Source organism: Sciurus carolinensis, chromosome 2, assembly GCF_902686445.1.
Source record: "Sciurus carolinensis chromosome 2, mSciCar1.2, whole genome shotgun sequence".
Lineage (NCBI taxonomy): Eukaryota > Metazoa > Chordata > Mammalia > Rodentia > Sciuridae > Sciurus > Sciurus carolinensis.
The window spans coordinates 70,937,723-70,951,532 of NC_062214.1; the positions used below are offsets into that span (position 1 = coordinate 70,937,723).

Genomic DNA, 13,810 nt, shown 5'->3' on the forward strand with positions numbered 1-13,810 from the left:
TCCATCTGTCCCAGGAAATAGGTGTTTCCCCTCACACCTTCTATGAAGGCCACTTGGATTTGAGTTTCCACTTCTGGCAGCTGAAGGTGTCTAACTGGCACCCAGAAGACTGACCAGGAATGAGTGAAGACTGTTTTCCCACTGTCTTCTTCCATGGTTGCCCACCCTCTGGGATGAGAGTGCCAGCGGGGATGGTGACTTCAGGGGACCTCATCTTTGAGGGGTGGCAAGTGTCTGCCAGAAGCCTCATGTTTCAACAAAGACTGGGGTGGCTGTTTGGGGCAGAGCTGAACATGGCACAGAGGCATGGAGGGAGCAGAATGCCCTGTGCCAGCCAGGTTCTCAGTTCAGAAGTCATGGTAAAGAGCTCTGCTGCTGCCTGGAAGGCTCCTGGCAGGGGCTCAGGGCTCAAGGAGAGAGAGGATGCCTGAATATGAAACTACGAGGTGGCATTAGATGTGGGAGGCACAGGAATATAACACTGAGTCAGTTATCTGGTGCCATGTCTGGAGCCACTGCTAGGGCCACAGGTGTGCACGCCACTCTTGACACTTGAGATGCAAAGGGCATTGAGTATAGTGCGGGACAAGTCTGCTTATCTCTCTGCATCCGAAGAAAGTACTGACAGTCTTAGGCACCATGGTATTGGAGGGGAATTGGTACATTCATCCCGATTGAAAGCCTGTCAACCAGTGATGGTTTATTTCCAGACAAGGGTTCAGTTGGTAAAGAGTTCATTTCTACACTTTTGACTTTCCTTGGACAAGGTGGTCATTGCTGGTGAGAGAAAGAGGATTGTCCAGATGGAAATGCCTGAACGGTCCTGCCAATTCAGAGCTGTCTCTCATGCCAATTCAGAATTGGCTTGCTTCCTCCTTCCTCTAGTGGCCTCACTTCTCAAGTTTGCTCTGCAGCCAGGAAACTATAAGTGGGGAGTTCAGCTATGGGTACCTGGAGTGGGGAGGCTTTCTTCCCACATAAAAAGACAAAAAAATTAGGAAGAGAAGGCATTTGACTCTAAAATGTGGATGTAATGCCTGGAGCTGTAGCACTCACCATATGACAATGAGGCTGAGATCACAAAATAAGAATGGATCAAGTCTCCCTCAGGCTGGAGGCCTGAGTTCTGGAGAATAGAGTTTCTGCATCAGTCCTGGACCACCTACCTCTGGTGACTGTGTTAAAGAAGCAACAACAGCTTGTTCTTGTTTCAGCCCCTTGTAGCCTAATGCTATTCTGGACATATCTTCATTAGGGGGCTTATATCAGTGGCTTTATGCACTGCTTCCTTTACATCCTAATGGCCATGAAGAGAGACTGAGTCTGTTTGCTGGTTGGGGTTCTGATGTCTTCTTTGTTTCTCCCCACCACCCTCAACCTCTGTGCAACAGTAATAGTGGCTGAATTGCTAGGACCTGGTATTCATCAATCCCTTGCAGTCTGTCATAGGCCCAGAAGGAAGTCCATCTGTGGTTTCAGGCATCCCTGAAGGGTGTCTTGAAGGTATCTCCCTAGGATAAGAGGGAGCTATTGAATTTAAAGGCTCCAAGTCTGCAGTGCACTGTTGACCTCTCAAGGACCTGGCACTGCCCAGAAGCTACCCAGCCTGTGGGTATGTTCTCTGCCTCTAGAGGCTCATGTGGAAGGCAACACAGCAACATCTGCCCTTCTGTGGGTTGAGAGGACTGGGTGGGTGAATGTGCAGTGCTGGGTGATGGGCCATGGAGGTAGCCATGACTCAGAGCAGTGGTTAGCAGGCTATCTGCAGCTGAGGGGGGCCCTGGGGGCCCCACTGTGACCACTTGCATAGTGTACTGGGGCCAGAACCCATTTTCAGAATAAAACAAACCAGGTCCTCCGAAGCAAAACCACCCACACCTCTGCAACACTCCTGAGAAGGGGTGGGCAGTAGCATCCTCCACAGTTGTCCTTTCATTGAAGGATGCCTTAATATCCCCTGTGGAAACACCCAAAAGTAGAATCTAGAGGGCCTAAAAGATAGCTCAGTGGCTCTGTGAGGAGGACCTGGATATCTGAACCCCTTGCTCAGCCATAAGAGATGTCAGCCCTGGGATATCATTCTTCTCTGACCACAGAAACTCTCCAGGGCATTACATAGGGAGGCCCAGCCCCCAGCCTGAGTTACACATCCTGAGAAGGACCCTCTCCCCTTGCAAGAGCTGCAGCAAGTCCTGAGAAGAGTTAAAAACCCAGGGAAGGCTGGGCACAGTGGCCCACCTGTAGTTTCAGTTACTGGGAGACTGAGGCAGTAGGATCACTTGGGCCCAGGGGTTTGAGACCAATCTGGGCAAGATAGAGAGACCCCACCTCCAAAAACAAAAAAATGAAAAACAACCAATACACATCAGGAAGGAGTGTAGGCACCACTGGACACAAAGCAGAGAGACAACAACAAAAAAAAGCAAAAAGCTCTCCCAGGCTTTAGTGATTCAATATTTCTGTCTGTGGCAGAATGGAGAGGTCTGTAAATAATAAAGAGCAACATAATATTCCCATTATGGCTGGTTCTAGCCTCTGTCTCCTTTCCATTCCTGGGACTTAAATCCCTACCTGCACCAAATGTATGATTTTCTGGGTCTCCATCAGCTGTTGGGAAGGGGAACAGCGCCTCACTCCCTGACTCCTGACCAGCAGGGTAAGAGGCAAACATTGATGAGCTGAAGGAGGCAGAGTTCTGTCAATCTGTGTGCATCCCTTCCACACCAGCCATCTTCAGGAAGGGGTAGCATTTGAAAGCCCTGATAGGAGCAATTTTAGCACTGTATTTACTTCCCATGCTACATACTCACTATTAAAGGTCAGAATTGGACACCTTGAGCCTCCTGCCCTGTGGGAGGTCTGGACACGTCTCTTGGGATTCTTGGGACTATACCAATGGCAGAGACCCTGAAAGTAGCCCAAACTGCCTATTCTTCAGTCTCCTAGGAGATAATCTGCCTATAGTGAAAAATAGAGTGACAAGAAGAGATTCCCTTCTCTATTCAGTTAATCACAAACCTATCATGGCTAACATGAGAGAGCAGCAAACTTTTTAAACAAAATCCCCCAAGCTCCCTAGCAAAGACATTGCATCAGCAGAAAGAAGTCGCACATGGGCTTACGACTGGTGGCTGTAACTGTACAGTGTGCAGCCTGTGGGACAGTCCAGTAACCCAAAAGTACTGAAATGCCTACTTGCAGGAAACTTGGCTGTAATGGAGGGAAACATCGACCGTTTGATTCAGAAGCTTACTGTAGAGCAGGGGTGAGCAAACTTTTCTTTTATAGCAGTAGTTAGTAAATATTTTAGGCTTTCAGGCTACCCAGACTATGTGGCTACTCTCAACTCTGCTGCAGTAATGCCAAAGCAGTTACAGACAATGAATGAATGTGTCCATGTTCCAACAAAATTTTATTTATAAAACTAGGTGGTGGGCCATAGTTTTCCAAACCCTGCCTTAGAGGGACTTTATTTTTTAAATTACATCTAAGATGAATTATAGCTATATAAAATATGTATATAGTATATTAACAATAATTGGCCTAGATGTGATTTTTTAAAAACTCCTTTAAAGTAGGGATACTATATTTCAAAAAACCTAGAAGGTTTTGAAAGCTTTCAACATAAAGCACTGATAAATGTTTGAAGAGAGAGAAAAAAATGTTTGGAGAGGTATACTTACCCTGATTTGAGCATTATGCAGTGTACACATGCATCAAAACATCACATGGTGCACCATAAATGCATAATTTTTATGATTTTATATATCAGTTAAAATAAAATTTAAATTAAAAATTCATATGCATACATGTGAAAAAGGAACAACTAGTAAAGGCCTTTTAAGCCTGGTGGAATTATTCATTTGTTCCATTTTAAATGAAACATTGTCTTTAACATTGTTATTTTTGGTGAAAACATCTACACACACACACACACTAGTTTTATGCAGAAAACATCTGTGCTGCCTGTGCACAGGTGTGCTTCTAAAAGGAGCTATCCACATTCCACCTCCTGTATCTCTTCTGCCCACCAAGACTGTCCCTTCCCAGGGCTTTGCCCTCACCCAACACCTGTGTGCCCTGTCTCTCAGGGGCTAGGCATACCTTGTTCTCTTTGCTGGTCTCTCTGCTCCATGGACACGAGGGCTGAGAAATGCGCTTGATCGTATGCTAAAACCAGAGGTGAGCAGTGACATCTGTTGGGAGGGACCTCCAAAGGCAGGTAAATTCCTCCGAATGGGATGGGTGCAAAGGCTGCAGACACAAACAGCGGGGAGGCTTGAGGAGTGGGAGATTCTGAACCAGGAGCGGAGGAAAGACATACTGAGGGCTAGGGCTGCCGGGTTTCTATGGTGATCTGCTATCATTCCTGGATGGCTTGCTGCCCTGAGAACTGCACAGGTGATCAAGAGCCCTGTGGTCAGGGATGAAGCCAAGATAGTTAGCAATGACATGCTCTTACAGCCTACCTGGAAAACAATGTTTTTTTGTTTTTGTTTTTACTGGATGTATGTCTCCCTTTCTTAGTGTTCATTAAAATGTTTGCATATTAAACAATATCTACACATCTTGAAAGTATGTTTGTTCCTTATTTTGAGAGCCTCTTCTGCTGAATCAGAAGGAAACAACCAGAGAGCTCCAGCACTAAGCTTTAAGTCAGCCAGTAAATGAGAAACAGGACCTAATTCTTGGGCAATGAGACACAATCTTGTGTTTCCTTAGTCATAAAATAGAGGGAAGGGAAACCTAAAACTCTTGCTCAAACAAACTCACTTCTGGAAATATTAGATGCCCTAAAACTGCATCTATAGTTTGATTGTAAAGAGACTTGCATCTGGCCCCAGTCAGAGATGCATGGCATTCCTTTGAGCAAAATGCAGGGAGAGTCACCTTCAGTGCCATCTTTGTTGACTTCTTGGGATGCTTCCCCACCCTTGCTCTGTCTATATATTTGGTCAGTACCAGGTAGAATCCTGCAAGAGGTGAGGATCCATCTGTAAGAGGCTGAAGGAAGAATGAAAGTGGGTCTATGGGTACTAGGAGCTGGGTCCTGGGCTTGCACAGCAGGGCCCCATAGGAGTACTGGGACTGCCCTTGAGAGCTGAAGCCCTCAGCAGGACTCATGTTCCTGGGTCCCACAGAGAAGGTGGTGACATGAGGCAGGACCCTGTGTCTTACTGGCTGCCTGCCCATGTAATAATCATGGCTATACTGGACATTCTTTGTAACCCATCATGAAGAACCATAGTCTAATTTGTAGGACTCTCTGGAAGACTGTTAAAGTGCAGGTTTAAATTTAAGTGGGGCTGGAGGGTCATGCTGCTGGGCTACTCACTGTTTGGAATTCCCTAGCTGTAAATATGTTCATAATGGTTGTGGGAGTGAAGAGAAAGTGAAAACCCACTAGAGTAGGGACTGAGAGTCAGGGTGGATACATGGGGGACCGGAGGGTGTCACTCATCCCACCATCTGGCTCTTCCTCTTTCCCGCCTCTTCAGAGAGTATGGCAGGCCCTGTGGGATCCATGGGGCACCCTGCCATGACTCTAGCAACTCTGGGAGGCTGCAGGTTTGAGGGAGGACATATGGTAGAATACTTCCTCCCTGGGCTGAACTTGGGTGGGGACATTGCATAACCTCTCTGGCCTACAGTTTCCTCATCTGTAAAGTAGGGAACATGGTGACTTCACACTTCCATCTTCCTTTCTTTTCTCTTTAATAGCTGTGTAATCTGCGAAGGGGCCCGAGGGGACTTAAGTAGCTGAGCACCCACAGGGATAAGGTCTGGGACTTTTGGAGGGTGTAGGCTGTCTGCTGTGCTCTGGACACATGATGGGGGCTCCCAGCTGTCCAACGGCCAGATTTCTCAAGGCTGCCTGCTGTTGACTTGCAAGGCAGATGGGCAAGAACTGTGCCTGATGCCACAAGGGAGGAAGAAGAAATGCAGGGAATAATGTGATCTTTGTTCATGCAGGACGAGGCTTGGTGGTCTTCTGGGAGCCCAGACATTCCCAGAAAGAACATAAGGAACAGAAGAAGAAGCCTGTCTATTCTTCTAGAGGGATGCTGAGGCTTTCTGGGGCATGATGAAATACATCTCCTTAAGACACTCACCCTCTCCTCCTGAGTCTCTCAGCATTGTATCTGCCACGACGACGATCGGTCTTCTTAGTATGTGGGCTAAGACAAAAACGTGGAACTCCTCCAGGCTCTCATATACAGGGTCCTCAGAGTTGTCCACACTAGGGAACAAAATCAAATGAGCTTGTCACTGGACTAGATTGGGATGGAAGATGGAAAAAATGGAGGGGACTCAGTAGGGACTGACCATCCCCTCTTCGGATCCTATCTCCAGAGTCCTGGCCAGCCATGCCATCTGAGGACACCTTCCACACCTTCCACTGGCCACAAATGCCCAAATCCCAGCTCCCCACTCCTACCTTGGGTTGTATGGTCTCAGGAGACAAATCAGAGAAAATCTGCAGGTGAGGGCTGATAGCCAGTGTTAAGAGAAGTTTCTCTGCAGGTACAAGTAGCCCACCAGAGCCTGTGGCAATTGGGAAGCTTGTTCTCTTTGGTGTTTAACAAGGATGCAGTGGGGGCTGGGAAATGGAGCCTCCTTTTCTGTTCATTTCTACATATAGAAGCTTAGGCTGAAACTTCATGCCTCAGAGACTCCAGGGACACTCAGGGAACATCGAACTCTGAACTAGTGAGGTTCATTGTTACTAAGATCTGAAAAGCCTTCTAGGCAAAACTCTGATGGAAGAGTCCAGTGAGAAGGCTGCCTGAATTTCAACCCTGAGAGTGGGAGAGAGTCATTGTGAATGTGCAACCTGGCTACCCAGATCTTCTCTAGCTCATGCCCCTGGCTCCTGCATGAGGCTCAAGGAAAGAGCAGGTGCCAAGAACTGCTTTCACTCAAACTCTCAGATGTTTGGGCAGAAGACTAGAGCCTTGATATCCTTCAACAACAGGGCCATCCCCAAAGGGAAGAGCACATAGAGAGGAGAGCTTATAATGAGATGGGGCGTCAGCTATACCCACACTGCCAGCCAGGTGGCAGTGCCCAGCAAAGATCACTTGGGAGCTCTGGGATTTACTGCTGAGCACTTTGGGATGCCCCAAAGTAAGTGAGGAAGGTCTCTGAAAACTAGAGCAGGTGGGGTCAAGGCCAGCAAATGCAAGCTTATTTGAGAATATAGTCACTCTTTACATCTGAGGATTCCGCATCCAAGGGTTGAAAATATATTTAAAATAAATTCTAGCTAGCTGCAATGACACACACCTATAATCCCAGTGACTCTAAAGGCTGAGACAGGAGGATCCAGTCTCAGCAATTTAGCAAGGCCCTAAGCAACTTATTGAGACCCTATCTCAAAGTAAAAAAAACAAAAACAAAAACAAAAAAGAACTGGAGATACAGCTCAGTGGTAAAGTGCCCCTGGATTCAATACTCAATAAAAAAATAAGTAAACAAAATATTCAAGAAAGTTCCTAAAGGAAAAACTTGCACTAGAGTGAATCATGTGAATGGAGTGATGTGTAGGCATACCTTGTTTTAGGTATTACAAGTAATCTAAGGAGAATTTAAAGTATATGGAAGGACATGTAAGTTAATATGCAAGTACTATGCCATTTTATGGAAAGGACTTCGGCATTCTTGAACTTGGGTATCCATGGGTGGTGAGGCTGGAAGAAGTCTGCTGCAGATATTGCACAGGTTGGCACTGGCCTGAGGAAACAGCACCATGTGCTTACCTCTCAGCCAACTGCTCCAGTTATTTCCAGAACAAAGGCTGTGATTCCTAGCATTGTGCGGTTTTGATATTAGGTGTCCTCCAAAAGCTTGTGGGACAATGCAAGAAAGTTTAGAGATGAAATGATTGGGCTATAGGAGATTTAAGCTAATTTGCACATTAATCCTTTGGTAGGGATTAATGTGGTAACTGTAGACAGGTAGGGTGTGGCTGGAGGAGGTGGGTTCCTGGGGGTGTGTCTTCAGGATATATATTTTGTCCTTGTTGAACAGAGCTCTTTCTCTGCTTCCTGAGCTGCTTTCTTCCAACACACTTTTCCACCATGATGTTCTGCCCCAAGGAATGGAATTGTCTGTCTATGGACTGAGACCTCTGAAACCGTAAGCCCCAAATAATTTTTTTCTCTTCTAATTGTTCTTGTCAGGTCTTTTGGTCAAAACAGTGAAAAGTGACTTAAACACGTAGGAAATGCATGATATTCACCTGGGAAGTTTTCATATAAAAATGCTTATGTATTTTTTCTTTTTTTCTTATTCAATTTACCTTATTTTAATAATTCAAAAAATTGGTAGCAGTCCAAAACTCACAAAAAGTTGTACATATAGTAAACTTCCAAAAACTCCCCTACCTTGGACTATTTGGAAATAAATCTCTAACCTGATGCCCCATTACTCTAGATAAGTTTAGTGTGTATTCCTATGAGTAGAAAATTTTTCTACACAACCAGAATACAAACAGAAATTAACAAGGACACGTCAATCACCAGACCCCATTCATGGTGGTGTGCCACTTGTTACAATAATGCCTTTTAGAATAAAGATTCCTGAATGGCTCTTAGCTGTGGTGCCTCTTTAGATTCCTTCAACCTGGAATGTTTTTTAGGATTTCCTTGACTCCTATGACTTTAACATTTGCTTGATCTTGAAGATTATGGGTCAGGCCTTTCAAAGAATGTGTTTAATTTGGGTTTCTCTGTTTTTCATTACTAGGTAAGATTGGGTCATGCTGAGTCCCCGTGGTTTCTTATCAGGTGTGTGGAATGGCAGGTTGTCTCACCATGGGAGATGGTGACTTGATCGCTTTTGAGGATCATCTGTGTGGGGAGGAAATTTGAACATATGCAAATATTCCGTTTCTCACTCAGCCTTTACACACTGATGGCACTGTGGATTTCTGGTTTTCTCTTTTATTCAATGGTTTATAATGTATTTGTGGTATTTTGATACTCAAATACTCTTTGATTTGGTCATTTTGACTTATTTCAGTGGGTCTATGTTCTTAGAGCATCCTCCTATCAAGTTCTGGAGCACTACTTTGCTCCTTGGCATAGGTGGTTCAAGTTCATACATACGCATATAATTTGCATGTTTATTTTCATACCTCTCTCCCTCTGTCTCTCAATCATCTACTTCAACATTTACAGGAGACTTGCATTCACTGATACCTCCCATTATAGTCTAATGCCACAAAGTTCATTCTACTTGTAACTTTCTTCTCCAACAGTGAGAAACCTCATTTCTATTAATAAGATTATCTTTTACTTACTTGATCAGTCTCCTTATATGTAAGCAATCTCCCATCTGTGCTGGAACCTCCCTTCTCCCACTTGAGGTTGTCCTCTTCACCTTGATCACATATGACACCTGATCATCTTTTGATTCTCCCATCTCCCATTCTCTGCAGATACCCACCCTGCTTTGTCCCACCTAATGACTTGAAGGCAAAATGTCTTAGGAAGTAATGGAAAGGGGAAAGGAATGTTTTAAATATGTATTGACTTTATATATATATATCATCAGCCCTCTGTATCTATGAGGTTTGCATCTGTAGATTCAAGCCACTGCAGATAAAAAATAATATAAAACAATTGTATGCACTTATTTTCTTGTTATTATTTCCTAAACTATAGATTATAACAACTATTTAGGTAGCATTCACATTGTATTAGGTATTATAAGCCACCTAGAAATGATTTAAAGTATATGGGATTACATTCATAAGTTTTATGCAAATATTTCATCATTTTATCTAAGGAACTTGAGTATCTATGGTTTTGGTATCCTTGGGGGTCCTGGAACTAAATCCCTGCAGATACTGGGGAACAGGAACAAAATTTTAATGTGTATGTATTATAAATATGCATATATAAATATACATACACATATATATGTATATCTACATACTTATATACACATTTATATTTATATATACATTTTCCAGAGTCTAAGTTCAAAGCTGATGGGTGCCATTTTCAGACCCCAGGTGATTATCCTGACCATCTATACCTGAGAGTCAAGCTGCAGGTGTTTGGGGCCAAGTTCTTCAGTAAGTTGCTTGTTCGTCTCTGTCACACACTAAGTAAGTGAGTAAGTGCCAGGCAAGTGGATGGCTGAACAAGACAACAAGCAGTGCAAATAGGATAGAACATGGAGTAACAACTAGCACATTCAGGGAGAAAAATTCCCTGATTAGAAATGTGGAGTGCTGTTCTTTCTCTAATTCAATGCATGGAAAGGTCAGCATTGAAAAGAGATGAGTGGTTCATGAGTCAGATATCAAACTGAAAGAAGGAAGGTCACTCCATGATGGAACACTCTGGCATCTGAACAGCTGTGCAGAAGGGACCCCACTGTAACAACAGTGAAAAGGCTGAGCAATAGGCATCACTCTACTGGCATGGTATTGTTCCCATGCAAAATTTGAAGTAGGTCACTATGTTTCAAACTGAAAAAACAGTAAATGTTCATTGAACACTTAATATGTGTTGGTGCTATGAAAGGCACTCTAAAGGCCCTCAGGTAACTCTAGACCTCATGTCACAGGCATCTATCCACCCATTTACCCATCCATCCATACATCCACCACCTGTGCACTCATCAATTCATCTGCTCATCCACCCACTCCTGCCCTACTTGTAAAGCATATATCCATCTATTCCCAGTGCTATACCAGGGCCAGGGCATGGAATTGGGCCATGTATAGCATTCAGACTTGTGGCTGGACATGGGCAGCAGCTGTTGAGCATAGGAGCCATTTGAGCAAAACAGAAACTGCTCAGTGACCCTAAAGGTGGCGGAAAGTTTCTTGCACACACACACACACACACACACACACACACACACATCTACAAGAGGATTTATGTATATTTTTTCCATTTCCCTGGAGAACAATAACTAATATATAACCTAATCTTTTGAATCTATGCTTCCTTATCAGTCCTTGGCAATGATAAGGACAGTTTCAAACACCTACCTGACATGCAGTGGGGCTCAGTATGTGGTACCATTCTCATTCCCATCCAACCACACTAAACCTTCTCTAGTCTCTAGGGAATCCTGGCACACTGAGAAAGCCAGCACTCCTATTCTGACTCCAAGACAAAGTCTGTGTAGGAATATGGATGAGCATCCATCGGTTGGGGCTGATCTTTGCTCCCTGCCTTCTCATGTATTGGATCTCAGTGATGGTGTGTATGGATTGAGGGATATGGTCAGCTGCATGCCTTCTGGCCCTGGTTCTGACTCTTATGTACACAGGATTATGTCCCCAGCACTGAGCTAGGGTTTGAAAGAGAATTAAAAGAAAGAATTTGGTTGGATTGCACCATGAGGATGCTGTAGTCTGAATAGGCAGACAAAATATAATATAATGAAATCTCAAAAGAGCTGGGGCCTTAGAACAGCACTGGGTGTACTTCAGAGAAACATTTCTCAGAAAAGGAACAAAGCAACAAGTGGGACTTGAAAAAAACAACACAGAGGTGAGGTCTCCCCAGTCCCTGAGACATGGGGGTCAGAGATTAAATCCATGTTATTGAGTGTTTGGAGATACATATATATATATATATATGTATATTAAATATACATAAATATATATATATATAAATATATACAAATATATATATTTATATATTTATATATAAATATAAATATATATATATATATATTAAATAAATATATCCCTTGTAAAAGCAAACTTTGAGTGACTTGCAAACATGTCCCTTGTTTTCTTATCCCATAGATCACTTCCTACACAAGAATAGCTGAATTCTGTTCATGACCATTCTGTTCTTGACATGCAAGTAATAGAACGAAAACAGAAGCACCTAAAAATCCATGCTTTTTACAGTAAACCTTCTCAAATCTTGAATCAGAAAGACATTCCAGAGCTTTTGTGTTGGTGAGATCGCAAAAAAGCACACCAAACTTTAGAGGAGAGTTTGGGCATAATCATCATGGAGGACTGGACTAGAAAACAAGATGTCATTATTCTATCATCCACAGAACTCAATGTCAGAGAGCAGCAAGACTCTAATTCTTAGGACTCATAGAGACAGAGTCTTCTGAGTTACAGATAAAAAGAAGGGGGCAGGGCACCTGGGAGCAGAACACCTAACTTGAACTATGGCTCTATGGTCATATAAAAGTTCTAACTCTATGTAGGAGCACCAAAATATTAGGAGTAATTATAGTTTGCCCCATACTGTTCTAATTCTTGGGGGACATTTTTCTTTCTCCACTGGAAAGGACACCCATTGCTGGCACTTTAAAAGTATCCCTCACATCACTGGCTCAGGATTCCAACGTGAGCATTCAGGGCTGGTGTGGGGACTGGAGTGGCTGTGTCTTGCTCCTGTCGCCCCAACCCAGAGGGGTGGCTTTGTTTTCAGGCTGATCCATCATCTAAGGTTTTGCAAACCGTGTTGTATTTAAGAGATTTTGTTGGGCTGTAGGACATACTCCAAAGAGGACACTTAACAATAGACCAAATTCCTACTTCTTGGCTCCTTCAATTATCATTTTTGTGATCTTGGAAAGGTTACTTCATTCCATTCAAGCTGAGTTTTCCAATTTGTGAAAGGGGTGCCCCAGGTTTGCAGGATAGGGTTTGATGGGAGGGGTATGAAGCCACTGTCTCTGCTGCCAGCCCATGCTCCTGGGTCTCACTCACTTTCTTCAGGTCCTCAATATCAACCACACTTTCTGTCTCCGTCCTTCAATGGAACCTAGAGTTTCATCCTTTCTTTAAACAAGTACACACCCATCCCACCCTTGGTTGCTGTTTTCTTCTCTATAAACTTTCTATAGATTCTTCATTCTCTCCTGTGAGGTGGTAACCAGAACTGTGAATCCCAGGAGTGGGGACCACACTTTCATACAAACATGGACAATACCTGGTCATCTGAGAGATTCATAAAGGCGCCTTAATTCTTTTGTTAGATTGTGGTTGAGTGCTCAGACCCTACCATTTAATGTTTTATGAACAGGCATTCGTATTGTTGATTTTAGGTTATCAAAGTGATTCATACTTATTGTCAAAAGAAAAAAAATACAGAAGTGTAAAGGGTAAAAAGTGAGACTGTCTAATGAGAATGGTGATGTAAGAGGTGTGTCTCAACAGTGCCAGGGCACCACTGTGGATGGCTTTGTGCAGCTGCTGGGACCTACTGGCTGCTGTGGGTCTGGTCACTACCCAGTGCAGGCTGCAGACATCAGGTCACACAACCTGAGCTCTGCATGAGGGGGCCATGGGGTTGGGAGAAGGATTTGAGCCTCAGGAGCCACTGAAAACCCAGGTGAAACTAGTCACGAGGGCTTGGGTACATGCTAGACAGTGTCTCTTTGCCCTAGTCTGTGAAGATGGACAGAAGCAGGAGGGTTCCTGTGGCGCTGGTGACTGTGCTGGCTGTTACTGACTCACTCCCTGTCCTTATTCCACTTGATAAAAGAGGACAGCAGGGGCTCTGGTCCTGCTGTTTCCCAAACTTGCTGGTCCCTGGAACAGTGGAGTTGGGGACTCAAAAGGTCAGGACATGTCCTGGGAAAAACAACATTCTTCCTGTCATTCATTGCTCCTGACCAGGAACATTTTTATCACTACAATAAAAACTGAACTGGTGAAGGGGGCGCCGGTGGCACAACAAAATCCTCAGGGGTCCTGAGAGTCAGGGCAGGCATGCAGAGGCACAGGACAACTCCTGCTGGACGGACAGAGGAAGGGTCAGAAGCAGGTCTCAGCAACACCAAAACAGCCTTCCTGAGGGCAGGAGAG

The 13,810-nt window shown here is 44.2% G+C and overlaps 1 protein-coding gene across 4 annotated transcripts in view; it reads right to left on the reverse strand.

Moving 5' to 3' along the window:
* Positions 1–13,810, reverse strand: part of Otud7a (OTU deubiquitinase 7A) — a 341,701-nt gene that overhangs the window by 17,816 nt on the left and 310,075 nt on the right. For all 4 annotated transcript variants that reach the window (XM_047540192.1, XM_047540188.1, XM_047540189.1 and 1 more), the window contains 2 exons: positions 6,114–6,241; positions 4,105–4,254 (listed from right to left, as the gene is read on the reverse strand). In XM_047540192.1, coding sequence (XP_047396148.1) covers positions 4,105–4,254; positions 6,114–6,241 — 278 coding nt within the window. The remainder of the gene's footprint in view (positions 1–4,104; positions 4,255–6,113; positions 6,242–13,810) is intronic.